This window comes from Strix uralensis, chromosome 18 (genome assembly GCF_047716275.1).
Source record: "Strix uralensis isolate ZFMK-TIS-50842 chromosome 18, bStrUra1, whole genome shotgun sequence".
Taxonomy (NCBI): Eukaryota; Metazoa; Chordata; class Aves; order Strigiformes; family Strigidae; genus Strix; species Strix uralensis.
The window spans coordinates 14,401,953-14,427,470 of NC_133989.1; the positions used below are offsets into that span (position 1 = coordinate 14,401,953).

The following is a 25,518-nucleotide window of genomic DNA, read 5'->3' on the forward strand; positions in this document are numbered from 1 at the left end:
AGCTGCAGTAACCCCAACACTGGCTGGTGTGGGAGTAGGAGCAGGTTCTGACCAGGGAAGAGGAGTCCAGAGTGGGTCTTGTGTTTTATTCATCCTTGCATTTTTTTAACGCCTTACTGCAGGTCAGTGAGATGCTAGTGTTGTGCTGTGGAAACCGGGTGCTGCTCTGACCGCAGGTTGCCCTCAGCATCTGGGAAGGCCCCTCTGACACCCTAAATCCCCATTCCTGGACCCAGGGTCCCCATCTCCAAACCCCAGCAGCCATTTTGGTAGGCAACACCATTATGTGCTGGTGTGCAACACTGTGCTGGCGCTGCTGTCTGCTTACAGGTTGCCACTGACCCTGGAGATGTTCTGGTGTTTCGCTCTTACTTGTTCCTCCTCCTTCCCCTTGTGGGATCCAAGCTCTTGGGGCAGGCAGGCAGTGCTTCCCACCCTGCTGATGCTGAATGGGATGCGGCTCAGGGCTCTGCAGAGGCTCGGGCTGGTGGAGGTGGGAGTGCCTGGAGCCTGCAGAGCTGCTCTCTGGGCCGAACACCATAGTCCTCGCCTGACATGGGGCCACAGAGCCCCAACCTGGGTACCTTCCCCAGAGGCAGATCAGCCCCTCTCTCCTTCCTGGCCAGAGGTTTTTTGCTGGCATCTCTCGGGCAGCAGCAAATTTGGGAGAAATGTGTATCGTTTCTACTGGGAAAGGTGGAAAATGAAGGCAGCCCCGTTGCTATGGTTGCCGCAGGCTGTCCTTGATGCAACATCATGACAAGCAGCCCTGCAAGCAGATGTGCCACAGCTGGAAAGCAAAGCGATTCCCCCCAGGTGTGAACATGGCATGGCAGGCCACACACACTGTCCCTCTGCTCCCATAGCCTCCCATGGGATGCTGGCTTGCTCTTGGCTGCATGTCCCCATCCTTGTCCCTATTCAGGACCCTCCCTGGCAGCAAAAACCCCATCAGTGAGAGCAGTGCTTGGGAGGGGGAAGCATGGCATTTACACTAAGCAATGCATGCAGGTGCTTAAAAATAACGCAATCAGAATATTTGTCATTCAAATAGTGTGTGTGTATATATATATACATGAAATGTTTAATAGCCAATTCAAATGTTGTTTGAACAACAGGGATGCTGAATATTGGCTAAGCATTACAACCATTTCTAAATCTTTTTTCCCTAAGAAATTATAGGATCATCAATCTGTGGGGTTTTGTCAGCTTTGGTCAATACAGTTTGGGCCAGCATGCAGGTTCACTGGGTCCTGCTGCACCCTTGGAGGCTGAGGGCTCAGGCTCTGCCTCCTGCCACAGTCCAGGCCTCGCTGCTCTTTGCTTTGTAGCTCTTTGCTACAAGGCTTTTAGCATCTTAACCCAAAATGCACCTGACAGCCTCATCAGAGGTCTGGAGTGAAGCCAACGCTGCCACCGAGAGCCAGAGGAGAAGCAGCAGACAGTGTGCAGGGCCCAGGGCCTGATCCAGAAAGGTGTTCCGGTGTGAAGAGCTGCTGCTGCTGCCTCCTCGTGCTCACCTGGGCTCTGCCCTTTGCACTCAGGACACCTCTTTAGGGACATGTCCCCCTGAGGTGCTTCTGCCCTTGTCCACACCAAGCATGGTGGGATCAACTCCAGCGCAGCCCCTTTGAGGTGGTGGCCCAGGAGGTGGTGGCTGGGATCTGCAGGGTCAGTGTCCCTGTGCTGGGAGCCACCAGGGACCCTGTGTGGTGCAGCGGGACGATGTCCCCTCTGGCCACCTCTCCTGTGTCCCCTCTCCCAGGCCCTGGTGGCCCCTGGGAGGGCAGGGGGGACTCCTGCCTTGCCCAAGCCCCGTCTGCAGTGGCGCAGAGGCCGACGAGCAGACCTTTCCCTCTGCACTGCTCAAGGATGTGCCGAATCCTGGCTCCGGCTGGCTGCCGGCCAGACCTCCCAAGGGCCCAGGGGGCTGGTTAAGCTCATTGCTTTTCTTTCAGAGGCTTCAGAAAGCCGCCCGCCCGCATTTAATTCAAATTTATTGAATAATTCTCCTGGGAGCAGCTAGTTCAAGACCATCCACTACAACAGACCATCAATGAGATCAGTTGGCACGGCCCCGGCCATGGAGGACTCTGTGTCCTCCAGCACATCTCCGTGGCCTTGCCAAGGGGCACCTGGCCCAGGGCAACACTGGCTCAGCTCTAAACCTGGCTGCCCTGCATTGCCTCCAGCCCCAGGGGATATTGTGAGGTCTGTTAACATCCCTCCCACTTCCACCTCAAACCTGTCTCTGCCTTTGAGCAGTTGTCCCCCAGGCAGCGGTCCCAGAACAGGGCTGGCTCAGCCCTCGCCTGCCTCCAAAGCCTGTTGCCGGCGCGCTGTGCTGCAAAGGTGGTGAGAGACAACATGCCTGGCATGGGATGCACATGCACTGCTGGATGCCCACCCTGCTGTGATGAGATTCATGTCCACCATGGGGTGTAGCAACCTGAGGCCACCTGGACAGGAGTGGGGACAAGCCAGAGCCAGGCTGGGAGCACAGGGATGAGTCCCCATGCACTGGGTGATGAGACCAGCCAGAACCTGGGACATGGGCTTCCCTGAAGGAGTCTGCTCTCCGGGAAAGCCACAGGGCTGTTCCCAGCCCTAAGCAGTTTTGGGGGCACATCATGTGCCCCAGCCTTATGGCATCCTGGGGGCTGTCCCCAAGGACAAGGCTGGGGACATGCTGCCTTCATCCCTTATTCCCCTGTTGCTGTGTGGCTCCATGAGGGCAGCCCCCAGCATGCCTTGTGTTACACAATTAACCACTGCTCGGAGGAAAAATAATGATCTTCATTAATAAGCGCAGCACTCATCGGTCAGGGCCTGACGTCCCGTGCAGGGGCATGTGCAGTCATGCAGCAGGACTGAATCATAATTTGCTAACGATGCTGCAAGGCCCGTGAGGAGAGCAGCCTTCCCGTTAGCTCTGGGCACGTGTTGCTCTGCAGCACGTATGGAAAGGCAGCTCTGTGCCGCCCTCCGTCCATCCCTCGTGCCTGGGCTGTGGGACGGGACCGGTGACAGCTCAGCCTGCTTCCCCACAAGGTGTGGGATCAGGTGATATGCCAGAGCCTGGAAAATGGAGCATCCATGGCTGCGATTCAGCCTAGGAGGGGCAGGAGTGCCCGGGGGGGCTTTGCCCCCGTGCAGTGGCTGTGCTGCAATGTGGGGCCAGGGTACCGAGCCCCCCTCACCTTCCTGGGGTCCCTTATTCCACCCATCAGCTGTTGACCAACTGGAGCCACCACCTAGGGATTTGCAAAGCCGCAGGAGAGGCTTAACAAGCCGTGTCCACAGGCATCCATCCGATTTATAGCGCTTGCTCAGGCCACGAGCAGCACGGAGCTGCAATAAAAGCCTGGGTTTGTTGTACAATCCTGATTTTCCTGTGCCGGATGCATGGCTGGTTTAGGGCAGAGCCTAAACCAGAGGATGCCCAGTGCCTGGGGAGGCTCCCCAGGGAGGGCAGGGGGCTGTGTGTCAAGCAGAGAGGGGTGTCAAGCAACGCCCTAATAAACCCCAGATGTGTTTATCTCAGGCAGAAGCCGACCAAGACGTGCGGTGGGCTCTGCACCTCGGCCAGGCTCAGGTTTTTGCCCCTGGAGAAAAGAAGCTGTTGCCTTGGGGTTGTGCTGCCCGCCATGAAAAGCCGGATCTGAGCAGCGTGGGGGTACGGGGGGCTCTGCACAGGCGGGGGAGCTCGGCTTCCCGCCGTGAGGCTGCAGCCAGCCGCGCTGCCGTGGGGGCAGGCACGGAGGAGCATTTTTCAAATGCAGCTTTCGGATGCTGGCAGCGGGTTTGGGGCCCGGTTGTTAACGTATGAGGGACGCGAGCGGGTGGGTGGGAGCAGACTCGCCCAGGCACTCGTGGCTGACGGCTTCCCCCCACAGAGGCACCGTGCGGGGCTGTGCGCGCCCCGGCAGCTGGAGCCGGCGCCGAGCACCATGACGGGGGGCTCCAGGGGACCCCCACCCATGGGGGTGCCTTGGGATCGTCACCAAGAGGGGCGCTGGGGACCTCGCACCCACCCATGGGGTACATGGGGGACCTGCCTCCGAGGATGCCCTGCACTTACAGTGGTGCCCTGGGGGACCCCCTCCCACGGGGGTGCCCCAGGGACGCGAAGGGGGCCCCAGGGAACCTTAACCCACAGGGGACCCTCACCGCCGAGGCTGCCCCCGGGGGACCTGTGCTTGGAGGGACCCCCAGGGGACTTGCACTGCCGAGGACACCCTGGGGACCCCCTTCCCCCAACCTGCCTTGGGAGACCCTTCCCCTCCAGGGGTGCCCCAGCGCCCCGCACCGCAGGGGACACACGAGGGGACCCCTGCCCCCAGGGACGCCGCAGGGACCCTCATCCCCAGGGGCGCGCTGGGGGGACCTGCGCTCCCCAGGCTACCCGCCACGGCCCCGCGCTGCTGAAGATGCCCGGGGGGTCCCCTTACCCACGGGGGTGCCCCCCCGGTCAGGGCTGCCCCGGGGTCCCGCAGCGCGGGGTGTGGGGGTGCGGCGCGGCGCTGGGCGGGCGGAGGGGTCGCTGTTGCCGCCAGCACGGCCGCCCCCCCCCCTCCGCTCCCCCCCCCCCCCCCCCCCCACTCCGCCGCCTTTTGTTCGCCGCCCGCGCGCGTCCCCGCCCGGCGGCGGGGCGGGCGGAGCCGGGGCCGCAGCCGCAGCCGCAGCCGGGGCCGAGCCCAGCGCAGCGCAGCGGGACATGGAGGCCGCGCCGGCGGAGCAGGGCCCCCCCGCGCCACCGCCGCCACCGCCGCCGCTCCCGGAGAAGAAGAAGAAGCCGCAGCGGGCGCCGTCGCCCGCCCGCCCCAAGGAGGTGCCCGGCTGGTCGCTGGCCAAGAGCCGGCGCGGCGGCGGCGGGGGGCACCCGGGCGCGGCCCCGCGGCTGGCGGCGGGCGGCCCGCACTCGCACCCGCACCCGCGGCGGGCGGGCGGCGGCAAGGAGGGGCGCCCCGAGAAGCGGGCGGCGGCGGCGGCGGCCCGGGCCGGCGGGAAGGGGCCGGCGGGGCGCGGCGCGGCGCGGGCGAAGGGGCGGTGCCGCGGGGCGGAGACGGCGGCGGCCGGGGCGCGGCGGCCGGGACCCGGACCGGGACCGGGACCGGGACCGGGGCCGGGACCGGGAGCGGTGCCCGGGGCCAGCCTGACCGACAGCAGCTCGGAGGTGTCGGACTGCAGCGCCTCGGAGGAGGCGAAGCTGCTCTCGCTGGAGCTGGGGCTCAGCGGCAGCGACGGCGAGTCCCCGGGCAGCGCCCCGCCGCCGCCGCCCTCGGCCGGGGAGGCCTCGCCGCTGCCCGAGGAGCCCTCGGCCGCCTCCATGGCCAGCAGCCGCCTGCAGCTCAGCACCTCGCTCGCCTTCTCCGACCTCACCGAGGAGCTGCTGGACGCCAGCACCGACGGGCTGCTCCGTGAGCTGGAGGACCTGCGCTCCGAGAACGACTATCTCAAGGTGGGCACAGCGGCGTGGCATCCCAGGGCACGGCTTGGTGTGGCACGGCATCCCGGGGCAGTAGCGGGGCACAGCGTGGCACCCCAGCGCATGGGTTGGCAAGGCTCGGCATCCCTGGCCGCAGAGTGGTTCAACATCCCTGGCATGGCACGGCTCAGCCCGGCACAGCATCCCTGGCCGTAGCATGGCACGGCGTGGCATCCCAGGGCAAGGGTCAGCATGGCTTAGCATCCCTGGGCACCATGCAGCATCCCAGGGCAAGGGTCATCACGGTGTGGCATCCCTGGGCATGGCTCAGTGTGACACAGCGTCCCTGGGCAAGAACGTGACACAGTGTGGCATCCCAGGCCATGGGTCACTAGGGCTCAGCATCCCAGGGCATGGCGTGGCATGGTGCGGCATCCCTGGGCACAGAGTGGCTCAGTATGGCACAGCATCCCTGGGCAATAGCACGGCTCAGCATCCCCAGGTACGGCGTGGCACAGCGTGGCATCCCGGGGCATGGCTGGGCGCAGGGCACAGCTCAACTAGGCTCAGCCTAGCATGACATCACTGAACGTAGCCTGGCCTGGCTCAGCTGGGCAGCACAGCATGGCATGGCTGCGTGCAGGGATTGGCACGGCTCAGCCCAGCACGGCATCACTGAACATGACCTGGCACGGTTTAGTTGGGCTCAGCTCAGCGCAGCATGGCCCAGCTGGGGATGGACTGGCATGCTATGGCTGGGCTTGGCTAAGCTCAGCATAGTGTACCATGACTGGATGCATGGCACGGCTTGCCTAAGCCTGGCATGGCCCAACTGGACATAGAGCACAGCTCAGCTTGGCACAGCATGGCCTGGCTGGGCCCAAGACCTGGCCTGTCTCAGCACAGCAAGGCCCAGCTGGGCATGGTCCAGCATGGTGTGGCGTGGCTGGGCGCTGCTTGGCTCAGCATAACGTGGCATGCATTGGCACAACGTGGGCCAGCTTAGCCTGGCATGACCCAGCTGGGCATGGCCAGCCCTGGCATGACATAGACGGTGCAGCATGGCCAAGCCTAACATGGCCCCAGCTTGGCATGGGTAGGCTCAGCACAGCCTGGGCTGGCACGGCTTAGCAAGGCACAGCTCAGCATGGCATGGCTGTGCTCAGCCCAGCTTGTCATGGCTGAGCATGGCACAGTTTGGCTCGGCCTGGTTTGGCATCCTGGGACACAGTATGGCATGACCTGACCCCACACAGTTGGGCACAGCTTGGCCTGGCACAGGATGGGGTGCTCACCACTGCCCTCTCTGCCTGCTGACACTGACAGACCCTGGGGAGATTTTCCAGCTCGCGTCTTTCCACTGCTTCCCCTGCTCCCCGGGGCCTTTTTCCGGGCGTGCAGCGTGGCTGCCAGGTTCAGGGTGCGTGGTGAAGCCAGGGCAGACATGCTGCGTGGGGACAGGGGCACAGAGCCGTTCTGCCTCCGTCACACGTCAACCTGATGCACCTTGGCACGCGCTGCCTGCTGTGGGGTGGGCATGGACACCCGCCAGGTGCCACGTCCCGGTGGGCTGCAGGCAGGCATTTTGCACCCTCTGCTCTTCTTCAGGGTGGAGCTGTGGATGAGATGCTTGTGCAGTCACCTGCTGGGGGGCTCAGGGGTAGGTACGGCGTCTCGCCGGCTGCTCTTCAGATGTCGCAGGTTGGAAATCAGGCCAGCTCTCAACCACTGGTGCCAAAGTTTGAAAATGTGTTGGGACTATAGCTACGAGGTGGGAGCTAGGTGTTGGGTGATGCGCTCAAAGATGCTCAATCAGGCCCTTTGTCCATTAGCAAAGCCCCAGTTCACAGCTGGTGTCCCAACTCCTGCCAGAATTAGCAGCAAGAGCTTAAGGGCTTTGATTTACTGAGAGCTGGAAAAATACAGATGAGGCCCCTCCGGTTTCCAAGAACACACGTGCAAACGCGGCCGTTCCTGCGGACTGAGCAATTGCTTCCTCCATTTCCACGTGATCTTCCCAGCAAGCTGCAGGCGTGTGGGGTGTGAGTATTTTACCTGCCATGAGGGGTGGCAACCAAAATCCCCTAGCCAGGAGCAGCAGGGAGAGTGGAGAGCTGCCAGAGGCGTGCACCAAGAAGCACCGTGGGGATGCTGGTGGCATCCTCCCTTCATCACCGCGACATCCCCTATGTGCGTTCATGGCAGTGCACGGGTCCCTCTGCTCACACCTCCCTGGCACGTGCATCCTGCTTATAATCATGTTTTGGTGTTGTAGCTCACTTCTCCTGACACTTGAGCAGGAGACTGCCGGGGTGGCACCCAGGATCCAGCTGGGCAGAAGCCACAGCCAGACACACACACCCCTTGTGCTCCAAAAAAAGATGGAAGATTTGCCCTGTTTTTCCAGCAAGGAGTGGAAAGCTGTGCTGGGCTGCAGCAGGGTGTTGGCTTGTGCCACCTCTGCTAAAAATTTGCGGATTTGGGGCCTTACAACAAAAATAAAGCCCTAACCCAAGTGATCAGCATCACCCACGCTGCCATGCAGCCCAGGTCGGAGAGCAGCATGCACCCTGTGGAGGTGGCCCCTGGCCTCGGCAACTCCCCTCCCCTTGGGTATGGATGAATCAGACTTATCAGAGGTGACTTATTTCCTAGGACTCACCCAAATTGCTGCAAATGAATGTTGTTTTTTTTATTTATTCATCAGAGCCAGCTAAAACCTGGTGTGTTTTTAAAGAGAAACGAGGGGTTTTGTGGGTGGGAGGGTTCTGGCAACGTTTTGGCACGGGCCAGACGTGCGTGGTGCTACTACGCCCGTGTGATGCACGCTGGAATTTGGAGCTTCCCAGCAGAGCACATCGCAGCCCTCTGTAGCAGTGCCAACTCACGTTGCATCTTTCCTCGACTGCCATAATAAAATGTACATATTTTAGTACACTTCACCCATTTCTCTTTGCAACGCAGATTTGTGCAAGGCTCTGCCTTCCCCCTCCTGCTCTGGGTGTACCGGGTAGGCTGGTGTCTCCTCTTGTCCCTGCTCTTGGGTGCGTGCACCTGCTGTGACCCCCCATTTATGGGTTATTTCAAGCGATTCCCCAAAAAGGGCTGTTTCTCGCGTGGGGGTTGGCAACTCAGCAAGGGAGGAGGCATCTCGGGTGTCCTCACCCCGTCTCGCTGTTGCCGAGCCGTGCGATGGAGAGCAGCTCCTGGCCCTGCTCAGCGGGCTGGAAAATGTGAGATGCGATACGGCAGCAGCTGTGGAGGGACAGGCAGACAAAGAGTGGGCACGGGAGAGGGTTTGGAGCGAGGGGAGGGGATGCCTGCAAACCCTCTCCTCTCCATGGGAAGGGGCTTAGGCAGGAGCCATGTAATGCCGGCAGCGCAGTCCTGCCTGCCCCCTCCTGCTGCCTGCCCCGTGTCACCCTGTGTCCCTTGGGGTTTGCGTGCGTTTCCCAGCTCTGTGGAGAAACACGTAGGGTAGGTGGGTGCCTCGTTTCCCCCAAGGTGGCTGGGGACTGGTGCACGTCACCAGTGAGGGCTCGCTGAGAGCATCCCGCAGGGGCACCGGGGGCTGCGTGGGGGACCTGGGGGTTGTGTTGGGGCAGCCTGGTTGGCACTGGGTCCCAGCTCCGCTGCTGCTCAGATCCTGCCCAACCACAGGGTCTGGGACCGTGCCCGGGAGTCCGGTAACCGCAGGCAGAGCCGGGGCACAGGGCTCTGCCGTGTGTCACCCCACCAGCAGCCACCCTGGAAGGGCCTTTGCAGCCTCTTGCCTTTTGGGATTGCTGCACAACAGGGGTTGGGCTGCAGAGAGCCCCCAGCTGTTTGCCTGTTAATTTATGGGGGCAGGTGTAAAGCTGAGAAATGTTGATTTTTCCCTCGCTGACGTGCTGTGCTCTCTGCCGAGCAGGAGCTGGTGTGCTGGCCAGGGGCAGCGCTCAGCGCGCAGGCTGCTGCACTGAGCTCCAGCATGACATGGAGGGAAGGATGGCGGATGTTTACTGTTGGAGCTGGGCTAGAGCTGCTGTTAACGCACCTAAAGAAGCCCCTGCGTGTGACACATGGGTGTGCCTTACCCATCCTTCGACACAATGCACCCCAGCATGGGCTCAGGGTGAGCTGCATTTGCTGGGATCCCCTTGCTGGCAGGGGACATGCCTAGACACCCAGGGCAATTTCTTTTAGAAATCCCCTCTGATTTTATTTTTTCCCTAGCATAATTCCCTCTTCTGTCTGGCGGGGGCTCAGAGTTAATTGAAAGCTGCTGCTTTTGTCCTGTAATCATAGAGGAAGCGGTGCTTGTTGCTCCTAGATGGTAATCCCTGTCTTTGCACCAGGGATCGCAGGCTCTCCCGCAGGCGCACCCGCACCCGCTGCCAGCGCGGCCCCGAGCTCCGCACAAAGGCATCGATGCAAAACCTACAGGCAGCTTCCACCCTTTCTCCTCCTTCCCATCTTGGGGGTACGGGTGGAGGGTGCAGATGTAGGCAGGGCTGTGTGCCCCGGAGAGCTGCCTGTCCCCCATGGGCAGGCGGCTGCTGCTTGGCTGCGCCCCAGAGCCTGGGGCTGCCAAAGCTGAGGGTGTATGTGCTGTCAGCAGCACAACAGCCAGCCATGTCATTATTTGCATGATCCTGTTTTGTATCCATTGGTGCTTTCTGCTTCTAAAAGATAGTGGGTCCTGCTGAGGAGCTGCCAGAGTTGCACAGCGCGAGTCCCCTGGTCTGGTCTGAGCTTGCTGCGTTCTTGGAGGTGCCTAAGCCAGTGTGTAACTCCCCTTGGGCAGGAGGTCCAAGGGTTTAACTCTGCTGCTACAACCTGTGAGGGATCTCATCTGCATTTTGAGGTGTGCTCTGCCATCTCCACTGGTGCCCCTCCTGCCATGCCATCATTCAGAGCCATCACCCTAAAACTCAGCCCCTTCCAGGTCTTGCCCTTCCTGGAGGAGCTGATGTGCTGCAAGCAGATGTACGGACACCACTGTAGCTGTTACCTTCTCCTGCTCTGAAAATGGATGGGTTTTTTTTCTAAGCTGGAACCAGGCAGTTTGCATCCCACCTTACCACTTCTTAGTTTCTTTTAATAATCTCCCCAGGGAGAGACAATGTCTCTGAGGTTTGCTCGGTGAAGCTTGAAGGTGTATGTTGTCTCTCAGGTTCCTCCATCAGGCGTAGCCTGGCTCCTGCAAACACAAGTGGGGTATTTGCTTGTGCACACTGTCGTCCCTCGTGCATTGCAAAGTCTCCCTGGACTGCAGATCCCCAGTGTCTTTTCCAAGAGAAGTGAGTTCTGGCATAAAAACCCATGGAAACTTTGCTGTTACAGAAATGGGGTGAGCAGGGATGCAGCAGCGGATGAACAGAAAATCCCAGAGGATGGAGGTGGTGAGCAGCCCATGGATATGGTCATGGTGGAAGGAAGTAATTTATCTCATCCTCAGTGTTGCCCACCTCATCTCTGTTTCACTCGTTATTTAGCATCGTTATGGTGCTTCGTGCTTGCAACACCAGCTCTGAATTTGGGATGTTTCTAGGGTATTTCTCTCTGCTCCTGGCTCTGCTCTCCCCTTTATCTAACTGGATCTTTTTTGCTTTGAATTTGCAAAGATGGGCATCAACTCCAGAAAAGGTGCAGATGCAAAGGGTGAGGCTCAGTGGCCGTCACAGGCCCCCAAAGTGCTCAGGGGACCTCTGTGCACCCCGTGTGCTGCCTCTAGGCACCGTGGGGCTCTTCTGCCCACAGCCCGGCCACGGAGGCAGTCAGGTTTGCCGCCCTAAGCTCTCTTCCAGTTTGCAGGCATTTTTTTTGCTCTCTGATCCTAATCCAGTTACTATGGCTTAGTGGCATGGCTCGCCTCTGAGGGGCCAGGCTGCGGCCGCTCAGAGGGTTTATTGGCGTTACAGGGTGCGGGTGAATTCCTGCCACTGGAGCGAAGGGAGGCACCACTTTCTCGGCCCTTCCAGTGCCAGCCCTGCTGCAAAGCCCTCCAGCCCCGCTCCCCGGGGGAGCACACTGTGAAGGAGCAGCTCAGGGCTGTGCCACTGGGCTTTGCCCAGGCAGCAGCTCGTGCCGGACACAGCCTCCCCTTAAACTAAGGGTTGCTACAACCCTTGGTATAAACAAGCAGGAGCTCTTAGCATGGCAAGCCCAGGCTTCCTTCCAGCAAATGTAAGGTTTGGTTGGGTTTTTTCCAAGGTCCCTGCTCCCTGCCCTGCTTGGCTGCTGCCTGGGGAAGCCACATGGCAAATGGGAGCCGGTGTGGTCAGTGCTGGAGCAGGATGCAGGCATCCCTGTGTGCCTTTACAATCATATTCAAGCCATGATTCATATGAATTCGGTGGTGAAAAGTTGTTTTCCACCACCCCGTTGCAGAGTGCCTGCTCACCTGCAATGCATAATGTATTTTTTCCCATGAAAGCTCCCAAGGACTAGATCCCATAAACCAGCTCCCCGGACTGGTTTGGCTTACGGGAGTTTTGCTGGTGTCCCCATGGCCGTGGCACTGCCGTGTGGGGTGGGCAGTGCTGGCGGTGGGTTTCCATTGGGTTCGTCGCCCCGTGGTGCATCACAGCTGATGCCGGGGCTGGCCGGCAGCATGTGGGGTTCATCCCTGGGGGTTTCATGACTGAGGTGTCGGGGGGTGTTTCTGAAATGTGCCTGCAGTGATGCCTCTTCACAGGACAGTCAGTGGCTGTCCCTGGAGCACCCAGACAGGTGTCCCTGTGACACCCCGCTGCCCATCTTGGTGCCTCGGGGCTGTTTCTGCCCAGCTCTTGTGCTCAGGACCCCCCAGCATGAAGCAGAGCGGCGGAGGGCAGCAGGACACTGGTGGCTGTGGTGCCGCCAGGCTCCAGCAGCCTGGACCGGGAGATAATCCGGGATTGTCTAATTGACGTTCCTTATTTGTCACGTAGTGTTTAAAGCCAACAGTGAGCGACTGTGACTTGTCCCCGCAGCTGCCGCCCCCCCTCCTCAGGCTCAGATTCGCCTTTCGGGGGAATTCTTGCAGCTGGGGCTTTGTCCGGGCCGGGCGAGTGCAGCGGCGAGTGTGCCAGCGCCTGGCAGAGCCGGCACAGTGCTGCTGTCCCAGGCTGTGGGTCACTGTCACGGGTGGTGTCAGGAGCAGAGGGATCCTGTCCCCCTCTGCCTGGGGTGAATGGGGGATGTGCCTCCCCGCTGCCTGTGCCCAGTCCTCATCTCGTCCCTCCCTGGGCTGTGCCGCCGTGCAAGGCAGCAGCGTGAGCCCCTCACCTCTCAAGTGGCAGTTGCATTTGGCAGCGATGAAAGGTGTTTGGTGGGTGGGGGTTTTGGCAGGAAAGCAGCTGCTCGATCCCCTCCCAGGAGCGTGCCAGGTCCACCAGGTCTTGTTGAGGAGGAGAACAGCCGGTGCAACGGCTGGAGCGTTTGCTTGCAAGATTTGTGTTGAGATTATGCTTGTGAGGATGTGAAAAGAGCTTTGGGCGGTGCTGCTCATGTGGGTCCCTGGGGACTGGAGGGGACAGTCTTTGAGCATCACCGGTGCCATAGCTCTGCGCTGGATGGGGAGGTGGCACTGGGGCTGCGGCTATTGCAGGGGATCCCACAGCAATCATGGAGGAGGCTTTGGGTTGGCGCTGGTGCCAGCAGGATGTCACCCTTGGCCCTGCTGTGACAGCAACGCTGCGGCCCCACGCCAGAGGCTCTGCTGGGCTGGGAGATTTGTCACCTTGAGAGCTGATAAGACTCGAAGGGGTGGAAGGGGGACCCAGCCCAACAATTGCTGCTTGCTGGCAAAACGAGGGGCAATCCCTGGTCCCCAGCACTGGTGGCATCTTGCTCATGTCCCTGTGTTGCCTCCCCTGTCTTTGCCTGCCGTCTCCTCCTTCCCTCGCCTGCCTCCCTGACACATCTTTTCCAAAGACGACCTACATTTTTCTCGCCGCGGCTGCTGCCTGTGCTGCTCCTGCAGCTCCTCTCCCTCCCCCACCTTCCTCTTTCTTTTACCGCAAATATTTATAGGCGCCCATGTTGGCTGTTCCCCCCCTCCAGGCGGCTGGCTCAGCAGTGGGTGATGGTGCCCAGCTGACTCTGAGCCCTTTTCCTGCAAGGATGGGGCTTGACCCGGGGGGGTTGAAGTCTGTGAAAATAGCTGGTGGGATGGAGGAGGGCAGGGGAGCCATGGTGAGGAGATGTCCCAGGGGGAGAAGAGAAAAGAGCAAGCTGTGGGGTCTGTTCCCTCTAACACTTGTCTCCCTGCAGGATGAGATCGAGGAGCTGCGTGCTGAGATGCTGGAGATGAGGGATGTCTACATGGAGGAGGACGTCTACCAGCTGCAGGAGCTCCGGCAGCAGCTGGACCAGGCCAGCAAGACCTGCCGCATCCTGCAGTACCGGCTGCGCAAGGCTGAGCGCCGCAGCCTGCGCGTGGCGCAGACGGGCCAGGTGGATGGCGAGCTCATCCACAGCCTCGAGCAGGACGTCAAGGTGAGGCCGGGAGCACGACGTCCCCGTCCTGGCAGTCCCCAGATCCCCCAAAGTGCTTTTTGGTGGACGTGGTTGCTGGTGAGGGGGGTGGTTGGGGTGCAGGGAGCTCAGTGGGTTTGTGCTGTTTATGGGGTCATTAATGGGGGAATCGTGATTCCCCGCTAGCGGTGGTGATAGGAGAAGTGGGGAGCAGTGCTTTCAGCTCACAGGTGTTTTGGGGGGATCCTGGGGGTGGAGAGGGCCAGTATTGCCCAAGGATGGGGGTCTCGCAGTGCCATATGTGAGGTTCATCCTGTGCAGGCTGGAGCCCAGCCTGGCCGTGTGCCCTGGAATCAAGCTCCCTTATCCTGCACCGATGGGGACAGGACAGGGCCACCGCCGTGGGCTGGAGCCGCACGAGTGGGCAGGGAGGGAGCATGGGGACTAGGACCCTGGGGATCTGGGAGCTGCTCCTCTCGGCCCTCGGGGAAACCTTGCAGAGCCCCAGGCATTGTGGCAGGCAGGCTGGGGCAGGGACAAGGGGATTTCTGCAGGGTGACATTGCCTGGCCCTCGCCAGCCGCTGGCCCTCGAGGAGCCGCTGGTGCCGGTGAGTGTTTGCTGAGGGCTCTTGCTGACACAGCCGCTGCCAGGAGCGGGGTGCGGTGGCAGCCGGGGATGGCTCAGCGGGGATGGGCAACAGCTCGAGGAGTAACTTAAAGTTTTTTGAGCAGAAAACAGCTGGTCCCGGAGCTGAGATGTGCCACAAGTGCAGGGCTGTGAACCCACCTTGCCCTGTCTGTCCTTGCCAGCGGCCCAGCCCCCTACCCAAACTGCCTGGCAGCACGGCTTGGAGTGCTGCTGCGAAAAATGCCCCCCTCCAGCTTCTCCCTTTCTGGGAAAGACAGCACAGCCCATCCTTGGGGGGAATGGGAGCCTGACACCATGGCCTGAGCCCCCACAGCCCTGCAGCGGGGCTTGCTGCTGCCTCTCACCCTGAACTGGGCAGGTACCAGGAGGACTGGGGACAATTTTTCCCTTCCTGCAGGTGCAGGAGCTGAGGCTTCATGCTGTTAAGCTCCCTTTATGCCAGGGGCTGCTCCCATGCAAGGATCTGGAGAGGGGGCCTCCGAGGCTGGGCCTGGGATGGACAGAGACACTCTTCACCCCGGGGGCAGCTGCCTTTTTTGCTGTAACGTGATGCAGCAGCTCGCCTTTCTCCCGGTCGGCACAGCTGCTGCCTGCAGTGAGAGGCTGCCTGCTCTGGTGCTGCTCACTGGCTTTTCCAGCCTTGGTGGGGCTTTTCCAGCCTCATGGTGTGGGTAAAATGTATGAAGAGGCAACAAGCATCCTGCAGCATCATATTAGAGCCGGGGAAGGCAGGGTTTGGCCAGGGGATGGGGATGCTGGACAGCCTTGCAACCATCAAGAGGACACACACAAGGGCTGGGGTGTCACCAGCATGGTGTCTTCTCTAAAGGGCCTCTATAACAGCCTGGTGATCTCTGCATGAGGATGGTAGGTGCCCAGGCACTGCGGTCCCAGCCCACATGCACTGCAGTCAGCCTGATGACAGCCCTGTTGTGTCCCCAGGTGGCCAAGGACGTCTCCGTGCGGCTCCACAATGAGCTGGAGGCAGTGGAGAAGAAGAGAATCAGGTTGGAGGAGGAGAACGAGGACCTGCGCCAGCGGCTCATTGAGACAGAGCTGGCCAAGCAGGTGGTGCAGAACGAGATGGACAAGCTCCGAGAGGTGAGGGGGGATCGGGAGGCGTCCCAAGGCTTTTGACCGTAACAGGTGTCCTGGCCCTGCACCGCAGGATCCCCCATCCCTGCTCACACCGCTGAAACCCAAACCCTGCTGCAGATGCTTGTGAAACCCAAGCAGTGCCTGCCCTTGGCGAGGCGTGATTCATCCCACCCTGTGAGCATGGGGTGGCTCTATCCCGTCCCAGGGGGGCTATGGGACCTCCCCCCCTGCACTAGAACTGCTTTATGTGTCCTCAGCCACTGGCTCAGCCCGGCCACTTGGGCCATGCCCAACTCCCACTGGCCAGAGCTCTGCAGGATGTGTGGGGTCCCTGGCACAGTGCCCGGTGCTGGCCATATCCTGACCACACACTGCTAGTTTGAAGCGGGCTGAGCCGTGGGTCTGCGTGGCCCTGATGTCCCGGTGGTGTCCCAGCGGTGCTGCAGAGCACAATCCCATCTGTGGAAGCTGTGTGCCATGCATGTACCCAGACGCACAGGTCCAGGGTGCTCCGTGCCATGCTGGGTTTGGGACCAGCTCCTGGCCAGGACCGCTGTCATCCTCGGTGACAGGAAAGGCATCCCGGTGACAGCGTGGGTTTGTGATCCATCGCAGCACTTGTAACCCACTTCCCTACTGCCCGGGATGCCTCTGGTCCCCGGGGAGCCTCGGGAAGCATTGCTGGCTGAGCCGTCAGGGCAGCGCGTGGGGGGAGACGTGCCGTGGCAGAGCGCAGGCCCTGCTCCCACCGAGGACGGGGACACAGCACAGGGAGGGCTCTCTCTGCCCCCAGCCATGCTCCCCTGCGTGGCAGGGCAGGGAGCCAGCACACGGCTCGGCATGTCCACGGCTGGCTCTGGTTAACGCCGGGGCCACCTCCTGGCAAGCCGCAGGACACGGCTGCAGTTGCACCCATCCCCTCTGCAGCCACCTTCTCTTGGGGTGGCACGGAGCAGCGTCACCCCAGGCAGGGTGTCTTGTCCCTCTGCTGCACAGCCTTCGCTAACAGGCGTGAAATGGGTTTCCCTGCAGCCAGCGAGCGCGCACTGAATAACAAATGGCAGCAGCGGGAGCTGAGCTCTCACGCTTGAAAAACAGGCAGAGAAAATGGTTGCGTGGTCAGTGCGCAGGGAGACCTGAGTGCCAGCTGCTGCCTTGCCCTGGCAAAAGAGTGTGGGGCAGGATACAGCCCCTCTCTGCAGCTGCCTGAGCCCAGAGGGGACACTGCCCGCTGGCAGGAGACCTGGCACAGCTTGGAGCACAGCTTCCTGAGCCTGGGGATGGCGTGTCCCCAGGCTAGCAAGGGCATTGGGGTTACTCTCCGATTGCAGAGCGCTAATTAGACAAACAGTGAGTTAACAGCCCTCCTCCGCCTCCTCCCTCCCTCTGGAGGGCACAGAGCATGGCAGAGCTTGTTAGCAGCCAAGCCGACTACTTGGAGTGGAGGCTGCGCAGGGCTGGGCTCACCCCTCAGGGATGATTATTTCTTCCTTCCAAGAGGTTTCTCCCATAATTGGATAATTGTCTGGACGGGCAGATCATCCCCAAAGGCGCATGCGTTTGCCCCTCTGGCTCTACCCCTCTGTGGTGTCTCCTGGGGCGCAGGAGAAAAGTGGGATTGGTCCAGGTACCCCACACCAAGCCTGCTACATCGAGCCTGGCCATGACGAGCCCCTTAGGCATGGCCACCCCAAGGGATGTGCCCAAGGTGGAGCGATGACAGCTGCTGTCTGGCCCAGGGTGCTGTGCTTGGGGCTGGGCGATGCCCTTCGCCAGCCCCGGTCCCCAGCGCAGTGGGGGTGAGAGATGCTGACGTGGCACAGCCAGCCCCCCGGGAGAGGCCCAGCAGCAGCTCCCACGATGGTCGTGGCCTTAATAGGAAAGCCTGGAGCCCGGCACCTTGGCACAGGCAGCAGCTTACATTTCACAGCTGCTTTCTTTGGCTGCTGGGCCTCAGCGCCAGCTTGGAAATAGGTCCAGGGCGGCCACATGGATCAGCTCATGGGGGGCTGTGTGGGTGTTCCTGGGGGAAACCCCCAACTCCCCTTCCCAGATAACTGGCCCTGCTCTGGGCACCCGCTTTTTTCCCCCCTTCCAGTCTCCCTTATGGCTCTGTCTGGCCTCCCCATCTCCCAGCTGTCCTCGCTAGCCTGGGGATCGTCCCTTGTGTCCCCAGAGACCCCAAGGGCAGAGTCAGCATCGTCCTGCTGAGGAGCTCTCCCCATGGCTGAGCAAACAGGATGTTTCCCTTGCTTGGGGAAGAGGCAATGGGGAACGTCATCATCTTACTGCTCCCACACTGGGATGCCCCGAGAGCCATCCCTTTGCCTGGGGGTTGGATTCCCTGCTCCATCCAGCCTGACAGGACCGTGACTCAGCCTCTCCACGGCTCATTTCCTGCTCACTCCTACTTTCTCACTGCTCACTTGCCTGCAGGGGGAATTTCTAGCCAAACCTCATGATACAATGCTTGCCAGTCCAGCTCCCCCAAAGCAAAGGGCCTCAGCCCACTGGGGTTCTGGTGTTTTCGTGGGGTTCACGAGTGACTGGAGAAGTCAGCATTGATGTCCACCCACGCTGGGTCTGTCTGTCCATGCAGGGGTGCCGTGCCATCACTGTGGGTAACAGCTCTCTCTTTTCTCTACAGAATTCCCTGAAGAAGCGGGGGTCTCGCTCCATCGGGAAGACCGAGAAGAAACCGTCTGTGCAGGTATCAGCGCCAGTGTGTCCGGGGCATGCCACGGTGACCCACCAGCACCCCAGGTCATGGTGCCAGCTGGAGGCTATGCCTGGCCCAGAAGTAAATCTGGCCATGGCAGCACCATCCCCTCCCTTGCAGGGCTGTCCTGCCTTTCAGAGACCCTGCATAAGGGAGGAATTGATGTGCTGGGCCATCCTCATTGTCCTCAACCCCTCCCTTGTCTCATTTATCAATGGAGCATCAGTGGCCAGCCAGTGGCTTTAACCCTTTCCGTGTGTCTTTAACCCTTTCTGTGTGTCAAGACTGCAGTAAGGAGCTGAAGGACTTTGGCTTTTACATTACAAAGCTGCTTCTGCTCTTGTGTTGTGGCTGTTGCAGCCTGGGCCCTCCTGCCTGTGCCAGCGGCCATGCTCAAGGGTGGCCTGGGAGCCCCGTGGGGTTTGGGGAGCTGAGGGTCCCAGTGGGGAACGGCTCGAGGCCGCGCAGTCCCTGCCCCACGCCAGGCTGCTGGGGCAGCGCAGGCAAGGGGGGATTTGCCAGCGGCAGCAGGATTTCAGCTGTCACTTGCTGTTGGGCTGAGCTGCTGTGACTCGCTAATGCTGTTACCACGGCTCGGAGAGGCAGAGCTGCTGTTGCGGGAATGCAAGTGTATTAATACTGGAAAAATCCTCTTTCAAAGGTGGAAGACCTGAAAGGTTTATTCTGGGGAGTAGATCTGCTCCCCCAAAGCTGGGGCAGGGAGGGAGACCCTGTAAAGCCACTCCTGCCACACGCTGCTGAGAGCATCTCACGGCAGGGACCCTGAGCACCCCGAGGCTTTCTGGGTGACCTGTGTCATTGCTGGCACAGCCCACTCTGTGCAGTCATGCAATGGAGATCCCCAGGCCCTCGAAGACTTTCCCTTTCGGTCTTTTATTTATGATCTACTTATAACTCCATCCTTGAGAGCCCTTTCAGGCCAGCTGATGGTCCCAGAGTCCTGCCCCCCATTTCCCCAAAGAGCAGGCCATGGCTTTGCACCTACACCCGGCTGCACCCCGAGCCAAGGGGGCTGTCCAGGAACCCCTTCGTCACACCCTTCCAAAACAGAAATACAGCCCCTCCTCTGCCTTCTTCCAGGGCAGGAAACAAACCCCAGCCCTGGGCCGCAGTAAACCCCCCCCATCTGCTTCCCACACCCCCGCGGAGCCAAGGCCCCTCAGCCTGGAGACGTGGGGCTGGATGCGGCCCCAGCTCTGCAGTGGGACCGATGCTCTGGGAAGGAGCCGGTGCTGGAAAGCAAACCCTGAGCTTCCTCAGGTGCAAATGCCCCTGGACGTGGCCCCCGCCTCTGCCTGCGATGCTCCCTCTCTGGAGCAGCCGGCCGTGGCCCGGTGGCCCTGCGGGCACAGATGCTCGTGACTCATCAGTGGCTTCCTGGGCCCCTTTCCTGCCCGGCTGTGCTGGGCGAGAATCAGTGCTCACCGAAAATGAAGCTGGGGGCGGGGACAGAGTCAATCCTGAGCTCTGCCCCAGACCCCAGGAACACTCGAGGTGGTCTTGAGTCATGTGTGTCCCTCCAGTGATGCCAAGGGGCAGAGGGACACACCGGGCTGCTGCTTTTTTTTTTCCCTAGAAAAACAGGAACTGAGGTCATGTCTGCCCCGCCGGGGAGAGCAGCCTGCGCCAGCCCTCCCCTGATCTTTGCAGCTAATTAGGGGGGGAACAGCTTTATTGCGCCTTAGCGAGGCTGTTTGTCTGTGCATGAGCGTGGAAGAGCAGCAGGGTGGTTCCTGTGGTCACAGCAGGGTGTTTGGGGTATAAAACGGCACCCCAAACTCATGGGACCTCCCCCCATCACCCCTGGCCTCGATATGAGCAGCCTGGGAAGTTTGCAGAGTAAATAGCTGCTGCAGGATTTGGGGGGTGTGAGCATGGACATGGCTGGTGGGGCTGGGGGGCCAGGAGCACACAAAACGGGGGACAGTTGGTTTTTGCCAGCCAAGGAAACAGGAAAGGGGATGAGTTCAGCCAGGCAGAGGGCTGCCGAGGCCAGTAGCCACCCGGCCAAAGGGCTCGGCCACCTCCAGCACCCGCCCAGGGCTCCAGCGGGTGTCAAGGGGCCAAGGTCACAGCCCGGCAGGTCCCCTCCTGGCAGTCACCGTGCCAGAGCTCGAAGCACTCGAGTGACCCCATGGCACGGGAAGCCGTGAGCTGGGACGTCAGGAAATCCTGGTCTTCCATCCAAAAAGCTTTCGAAAGCAGAGAAACAGTCTGCCTGGGCAAATAGCCGAGATCCTAACTGCTAAATTTAAAAAAAAACACGTGGAGAAACAGCCCCAAGAAGCAAAGGGGCTTGGGAAGGGACGAGCAGGCTGATGTGGGGGGTTTGCCTGAGTTTTCTGTCCCCTGGCAAGGTGGTGGCAGCAAGGATGGGTGCTGGGCGAGGGCTGGGACTCTGGGAGGTTTCCAGCCGAAACCAGCACTTCTCCACCCCGTGATGGAGTGTTTGGGGCTGAGCGGGAGGAGCAGAGCCCCGGCGGGGGGGTTGCAGAGGCAGCAGCACTAGTTGTTTCAGCGTTTGCCAGCTTTCAGGAGGAAACCTTGTTGCTGGCTTCTATTTTGCTCTGTGGAGTCTGAGAGCTTTCCCTCCCTCTCCTACCCACGGCGGATTGGGCTGCAGCGGGGCTGGGCTCAGGCCCCGCATCCCCGGCAGCGCTCGGTGTCCTTCCTGGGGTCGGAACCATGAGTCTCCTTGCCCGGGCATCCTGCCCTGTCTCTGGGCTCTCCCTGAAAGCCTTCAGGATGGATCTCAAATTATTTTTCCCCCTCCGTGAGTGGGGGCTGCAGCTCCCCCGGGCTCACTGGGATGGGAGGGTAGGTGGCATGTCCCCGGGGCTTGCTCAGAGCCACCGTGGCAGCTGGAAGCACGTTTCTAACGCCCATGCCCTCTCGGTCCCCAGGAGGACAGTGCGGACCTGAAGTGCCAGCTGCATTTTGCCAAGGAGGAGTCAGCCCTGATGTGCAAGAAGCTGACCAAACTGGCCAAGGAGAATGATGGCATGAAGGAGGAGCTGCTGAAGTACAGGTCCCTGTATGGGGACCTCGACAGCTCCCTCTCCGTGGAGGAGCTGGCTGACTCTCCCCATTCCCGCGAGGCCGAGCTGAAGGTCCACCTCAAGCTGGTGGAGGAGGAAGCCAACATCCTCAGCCGGAGGATAGTGGAGCTGGAGGTGGAAAACCGTGGGCTGCGGGCGGAGATGGATGACATGAAGGGCCAGGGGGACAGAGAGTTGCCCGGGCAGGACATGCGGTTCCTGGCGGGCATCTCGGGCTGCGGGGACGCAGGGGACACGGTGGCGGAGCTGCGCCGGCACCTGCAGTTCGTGGAGGAGGAGGCTGAGCTGCTGAGGCGCTCGCTGCTGGAGCTGGAGGACCAGAACAAGCTCCTCCTGAACGAGCTGACCAAGTACAAGTCGGACCACGAGCTGGATGTGACGCTGTCGGAGGACAGCTGCTCGGTGGTCAGTGAGCCCTCGCAGGAAGAGCTGGCCACAGCCAAGGTGCAGATCAGCGAGCTGAGCGGCAAGGTGAAGAAGCTGCAGTATGAGAACCGCGTGCTGCTCTCCAACCTCCAGCGCTGCGACCTGGCCTCCTGCCAGACCACCCGGCCCATGCTGGAGACCGACGCCGAGGCCGGCGACTCGGCCCAGTGCATCCCCACCGCTGGCTGGAGGGACGGGATGGGCAGCAGCGAAGCTGATGGGCAGGACAGGGTGCCTAGCGGTGGGAAGGTGCCCGATGGTCCTGCCAAGCTGCTCAAGCCCAAGGACCTGGAGACCTTGCTGGGCATCCGAGACCAGGCGGCGCTCGTCAGCAAAGCGATTGATGTCTTGATTTCGGATGCCAATGGCTTCACCTCTGGGCTGAAGGCTTGCTTGGACAACGAGTGCGCGGGGGGGCTGCTGGGCGAGGCGGTGGGTAGCGGCGGCGAGAGCCCCAGCGATGCCAAGCTGATGAATGTGCTCCTCATGCGGCTGGGCGTGCTCCAGCAGGACCTGGGCTGCTTCGCGAGGAAGGTGGACCACCTCACCAGCGGCCTCAAGGAGCACACAGACTCTTTCCCCTTCTCCAGCCCCAGCAGTCACGACGCCACCAAAGAGGGGCTGCAGAAGGAGCATGCCTCCGACTTCCAGGTACGGGCTTCTTCCCACGTCCCCCGCAGCAGCTGCCGCTTTATTTGCTGCCCCGTTTCCGCCCGCTTTAACAGAGAAAACCCCGATCCCCCACGTAACCTCCCTCCTGCCTCTCCAGAGCAAACCCCACACTAACACCTTGCTGCATGCCAGTGGCACCGGGGACAAGGTAGGACTCTGCTCCAACAGAGTGTGCCCAGGGCAGGAGGCCGTGGGCATCCTGGCGCATCCCAGCACGGGCTGGACGTGCTGAGGCTGCCTTGCCCACGGCCAGGGTCTCTTGGGTGCGATCCCACCTTAGCAGGGGCCAACAATTTGGCTGCTCTCCCCCAGCTCAGCCCAGCATCCCCAGCTTGGAAGCTCGCTCTTATTGGGGATGAGCTAGGTGGGAGAAGAGCAGCCTGCAGCCTCCTGAAAGCAGCCCAAATTTCAGGGACCCCAGTTGTGAGAAGCCTCAGTCCGCAGTGGTACCCAGGCAGGGTAATTTGGAGAGCAAAGGCCCCAGGGCAAATCTGCATCCGATGGCGAGAACCTTTGGAGCAGCGGAGAGCAGCACATGCCCTGCCATCCCCCTCCTCTCCAGGGGGCCCAGGTCATGCCAGGGACCGGGGATGTCAATGGTGGTTGGGGCTGTGGGCACAAGCCCCTTTCTGGAGCACACTCGCTTGTTCAGAGTCCTATTTTTCTGCATGTGATCCCACCAGCCCCAGGTCCCAGTCTCCCCCAGTCACTGCATGGCACCGTAACTGGTGTTTGCACATTTTTTCCCTCTTTCTCTCTTTTTTCCCCTTTCCCCAAACAATCCAGGCCACGTGTCTCCTCATCCTGTGTTTCCTTTTGGTTTCTGCATTGTCTCCTGCCATGGTGATGAAGCTCCTTCTCCTCCTCATCCTTTTTGTTGTCTTGTAGTTCCTTACTGTTTCGGAGACCCATTGTTTTGTTTTCTGGCTTTTTTTTCTTCCCGCTCTTTTGGTTTGTTCTCATTAACTTGCCCACGCATGCAGCAGCCTGATTTTAGGGACGCCGACCCTTACCGCATCCCCCACACCAAGGACATGGACCCCACGCATCCCCGGAGCTACAAAACCTGCCGGCCTGAGGAGAACGACTCCTACGCCACCGAGGTACGATGCAGGCAGGGAGCCATGTGCCCTTGGCCAGTGGGGTTGGAGACAGGGCTGTGGGGACGGGGCTGTCCCTCCTGAGAGCCAGGGACAAGGGAAGCTGCAGAGCCCCCTCAGGGAGGGACACGGGGAGGTGCAGCCACGCACAGCCCACGGTCCCCATCCCCTCCCTGGGCCGTTGCAGATGAAGGAGCTGCAGCTGGTGCTGTCAGAGGCCAACGAGAGCCTGCGGGGACTGCAGGAGCAGCTCTCACAGGAGAGGCAGTTGAGGAAGGACGAGGTGGACAACTTCTCACAGAAGATCTGCCAGGTGAGTAGGCAGCAGCCCTGATCCCTGGCAAACGTGTCCCCACGCCCATGGCCGTGCCACCTCCAGCCCCAGGCTGATGACTCACCTGGGGACTCAGGTGTCATCTGTGACCGCACACAGCATGTCCCATCTTCAAGGGGCACAGGGGCTGAGCACAATCCTCCTTGCACATGGGCATGCAGCCGTGCAGGGCTTCCACCCGTGGCAATGCCTGATGGCCCCAGGGTCCCCAGCATGCTGCCAGGGCATTGCAGCTCCCCAGGGGTGTTAAATAAGCCAGCACCAGGCTCAACCCAGACCCTGGGGTGGAAGCACCACATCGCTGCCACCAGCCCCTGTCTTGGAGCCCACGCGTCTCTCTGCAGCTGAAGGAGGACCACCAGAAAGCACTGCTGCGGCGGGAGTTCGAGCTGCAGAGCCTGAACCTGCAGAGGCGGCTGGAGCAGAAGTTCTGGAGCCAGGAGAAGAACCTGCTGGTGCAGGAGTCACAGCAGTTCAGGCAGAGCTTCCTTCTGCTCTTCATGAAGCTCAAGTGGTTCCTCAAGCTCTGGCGCCAGGGCAAGATGGTGCACAGTGAGGGCGAGGACTTTTTGGAGGTACTGTGGGCTGAGGGGCTCCCACCTCTGCTGCAGTGGAGGGGGGACCGCGCTATCAGGCATCCCCAGGGCTGTCCCTTGTGCCTGCGTGTTCCACTCAGGGCTGCTCGGGTGTCCCCCATCCCTGGCCGTGGACTGTGGGTCCCCTCATTTCCTCAGCTGTGGTGTCTCCTGCAGGTGAATAGCATGAAGGAGCTGTACCTGCTGCTGGAGGAGGAGGAGCTCACCCCGCAGCAGCAGGCGGACAACAAGACATGTGCCGGGGATGCCTGGACCCCCAACACGGTGAGCGGGGTCCCCACAAGTGCAGGGGATGGGCAGGATCAGTCCCTGCTGCAGCTGCATGGCTTGGGGTGGCAGCTCCTCTCTGGGTGCATGGCTGGGAGACGGTGCTCCCTGCTGGCATGTCCCCCCCAGGGCTGGTCCCCTGCCCTGGTGGTACCCCCTGTCCCTCACCCTGAGAGTGGGCAGCCTGTGGGGATGGGATGCAGAGATGGCAACTCCCACGGGGTCCCACCCCATTGGGTCCCCTCTGGCATGGGGCCCCAGCTCCCTCTGGTCACCCCTGATCCCTCCGCTCACCCCTGATCCCCTGGCAGCCCAACGAGTGCATCAAGACACTGGCGGACATGAAGGTGACCCTGAAGGAGTTGTGCACGGAGCTGCGGGAGGAGCGGCGCGGCGCCAGTGAGCTGCAGCAGCAGTTCACCAAGGCCAAGGCTGCCTGGGAGATGGAGCGTGCCGAGCTCAAGTGCCACATCGCCCAGGTGGGAGCCCCGGGCACCCTGCAGGCTGGCGGAGCTCCCCCCTTGCCTGGTGGGGATGTGGGACTGGGGGGCTGCCTGCACCGTGTGCCAAGCGCTGGCTGTTGGGCAGGGCTGGGAGGCAGGGTGGCACTGTGGGAATCTCAATTAGCAGCCGCTTCAGCAGTCGAGTTTCCATAGCAACGGGCTGGCACGAAAGTCTTGACTGTTGAGCAGCAGAGGATGCTCTT

At 61.1% G+C, this 25,518-nt stretch overlaps 1 protein-coding gene across 2 annotated transcripts in view; it reads left to right on the forward strand.

Moving 5' to 3' along the window:
* Nucleotides 1–5,065: 5,065 nt before the first annotated feature.
* Nucleotides 5,066–25,518, forward strand: part of MTCL2 (microtubule crosslinking factor 2) — a 31,114-nt gene continuing 10,661 nt past the window's right edge. The window contains exons 1-10 of one of the 2 annotated variants that reach the window (XM_074888030.1): nt 5,066–5,461; nt 13,667–13,891; nt 15,463–15,621; nt 18,266–18,328; nt 21,262–22,494; nt 23,499–23,618; nt 23,803–23,928; nt 24,294–24,524; nt 24,702–24,809; nt 25,124–25,291. In XM_074888030.1, the coding sequence (XP_074744131.1) occupies nt 5,330–5,461; nt 13,667–13,891; nt 15,463–15,621; nt 18,266–18,328; nt 21,262–22,494; nt 23,499–23,618; nt 23,803–23,928; nt 24,294–24,524; nt 24,702–24,809; nt 25,124–25,291 (2,565 nt within the window). In that variant the 5' untranslated portion in view covers nt 5,066–5,329. The remainder of the gene's footprint in view (nt 5,462–13,666; nt 13,892–15,462; nt 15,622–18,265; nt 18,329–21,261; nt 22,495–23,498; nt 23,619–23,802; nt 23,929–24,293; nt 24,525–24,701; nt 24,810–25,123; nt 25,292–25,518) is intronic. The other variant, XM_074888031.1, reaches the window with a different exon arrangement.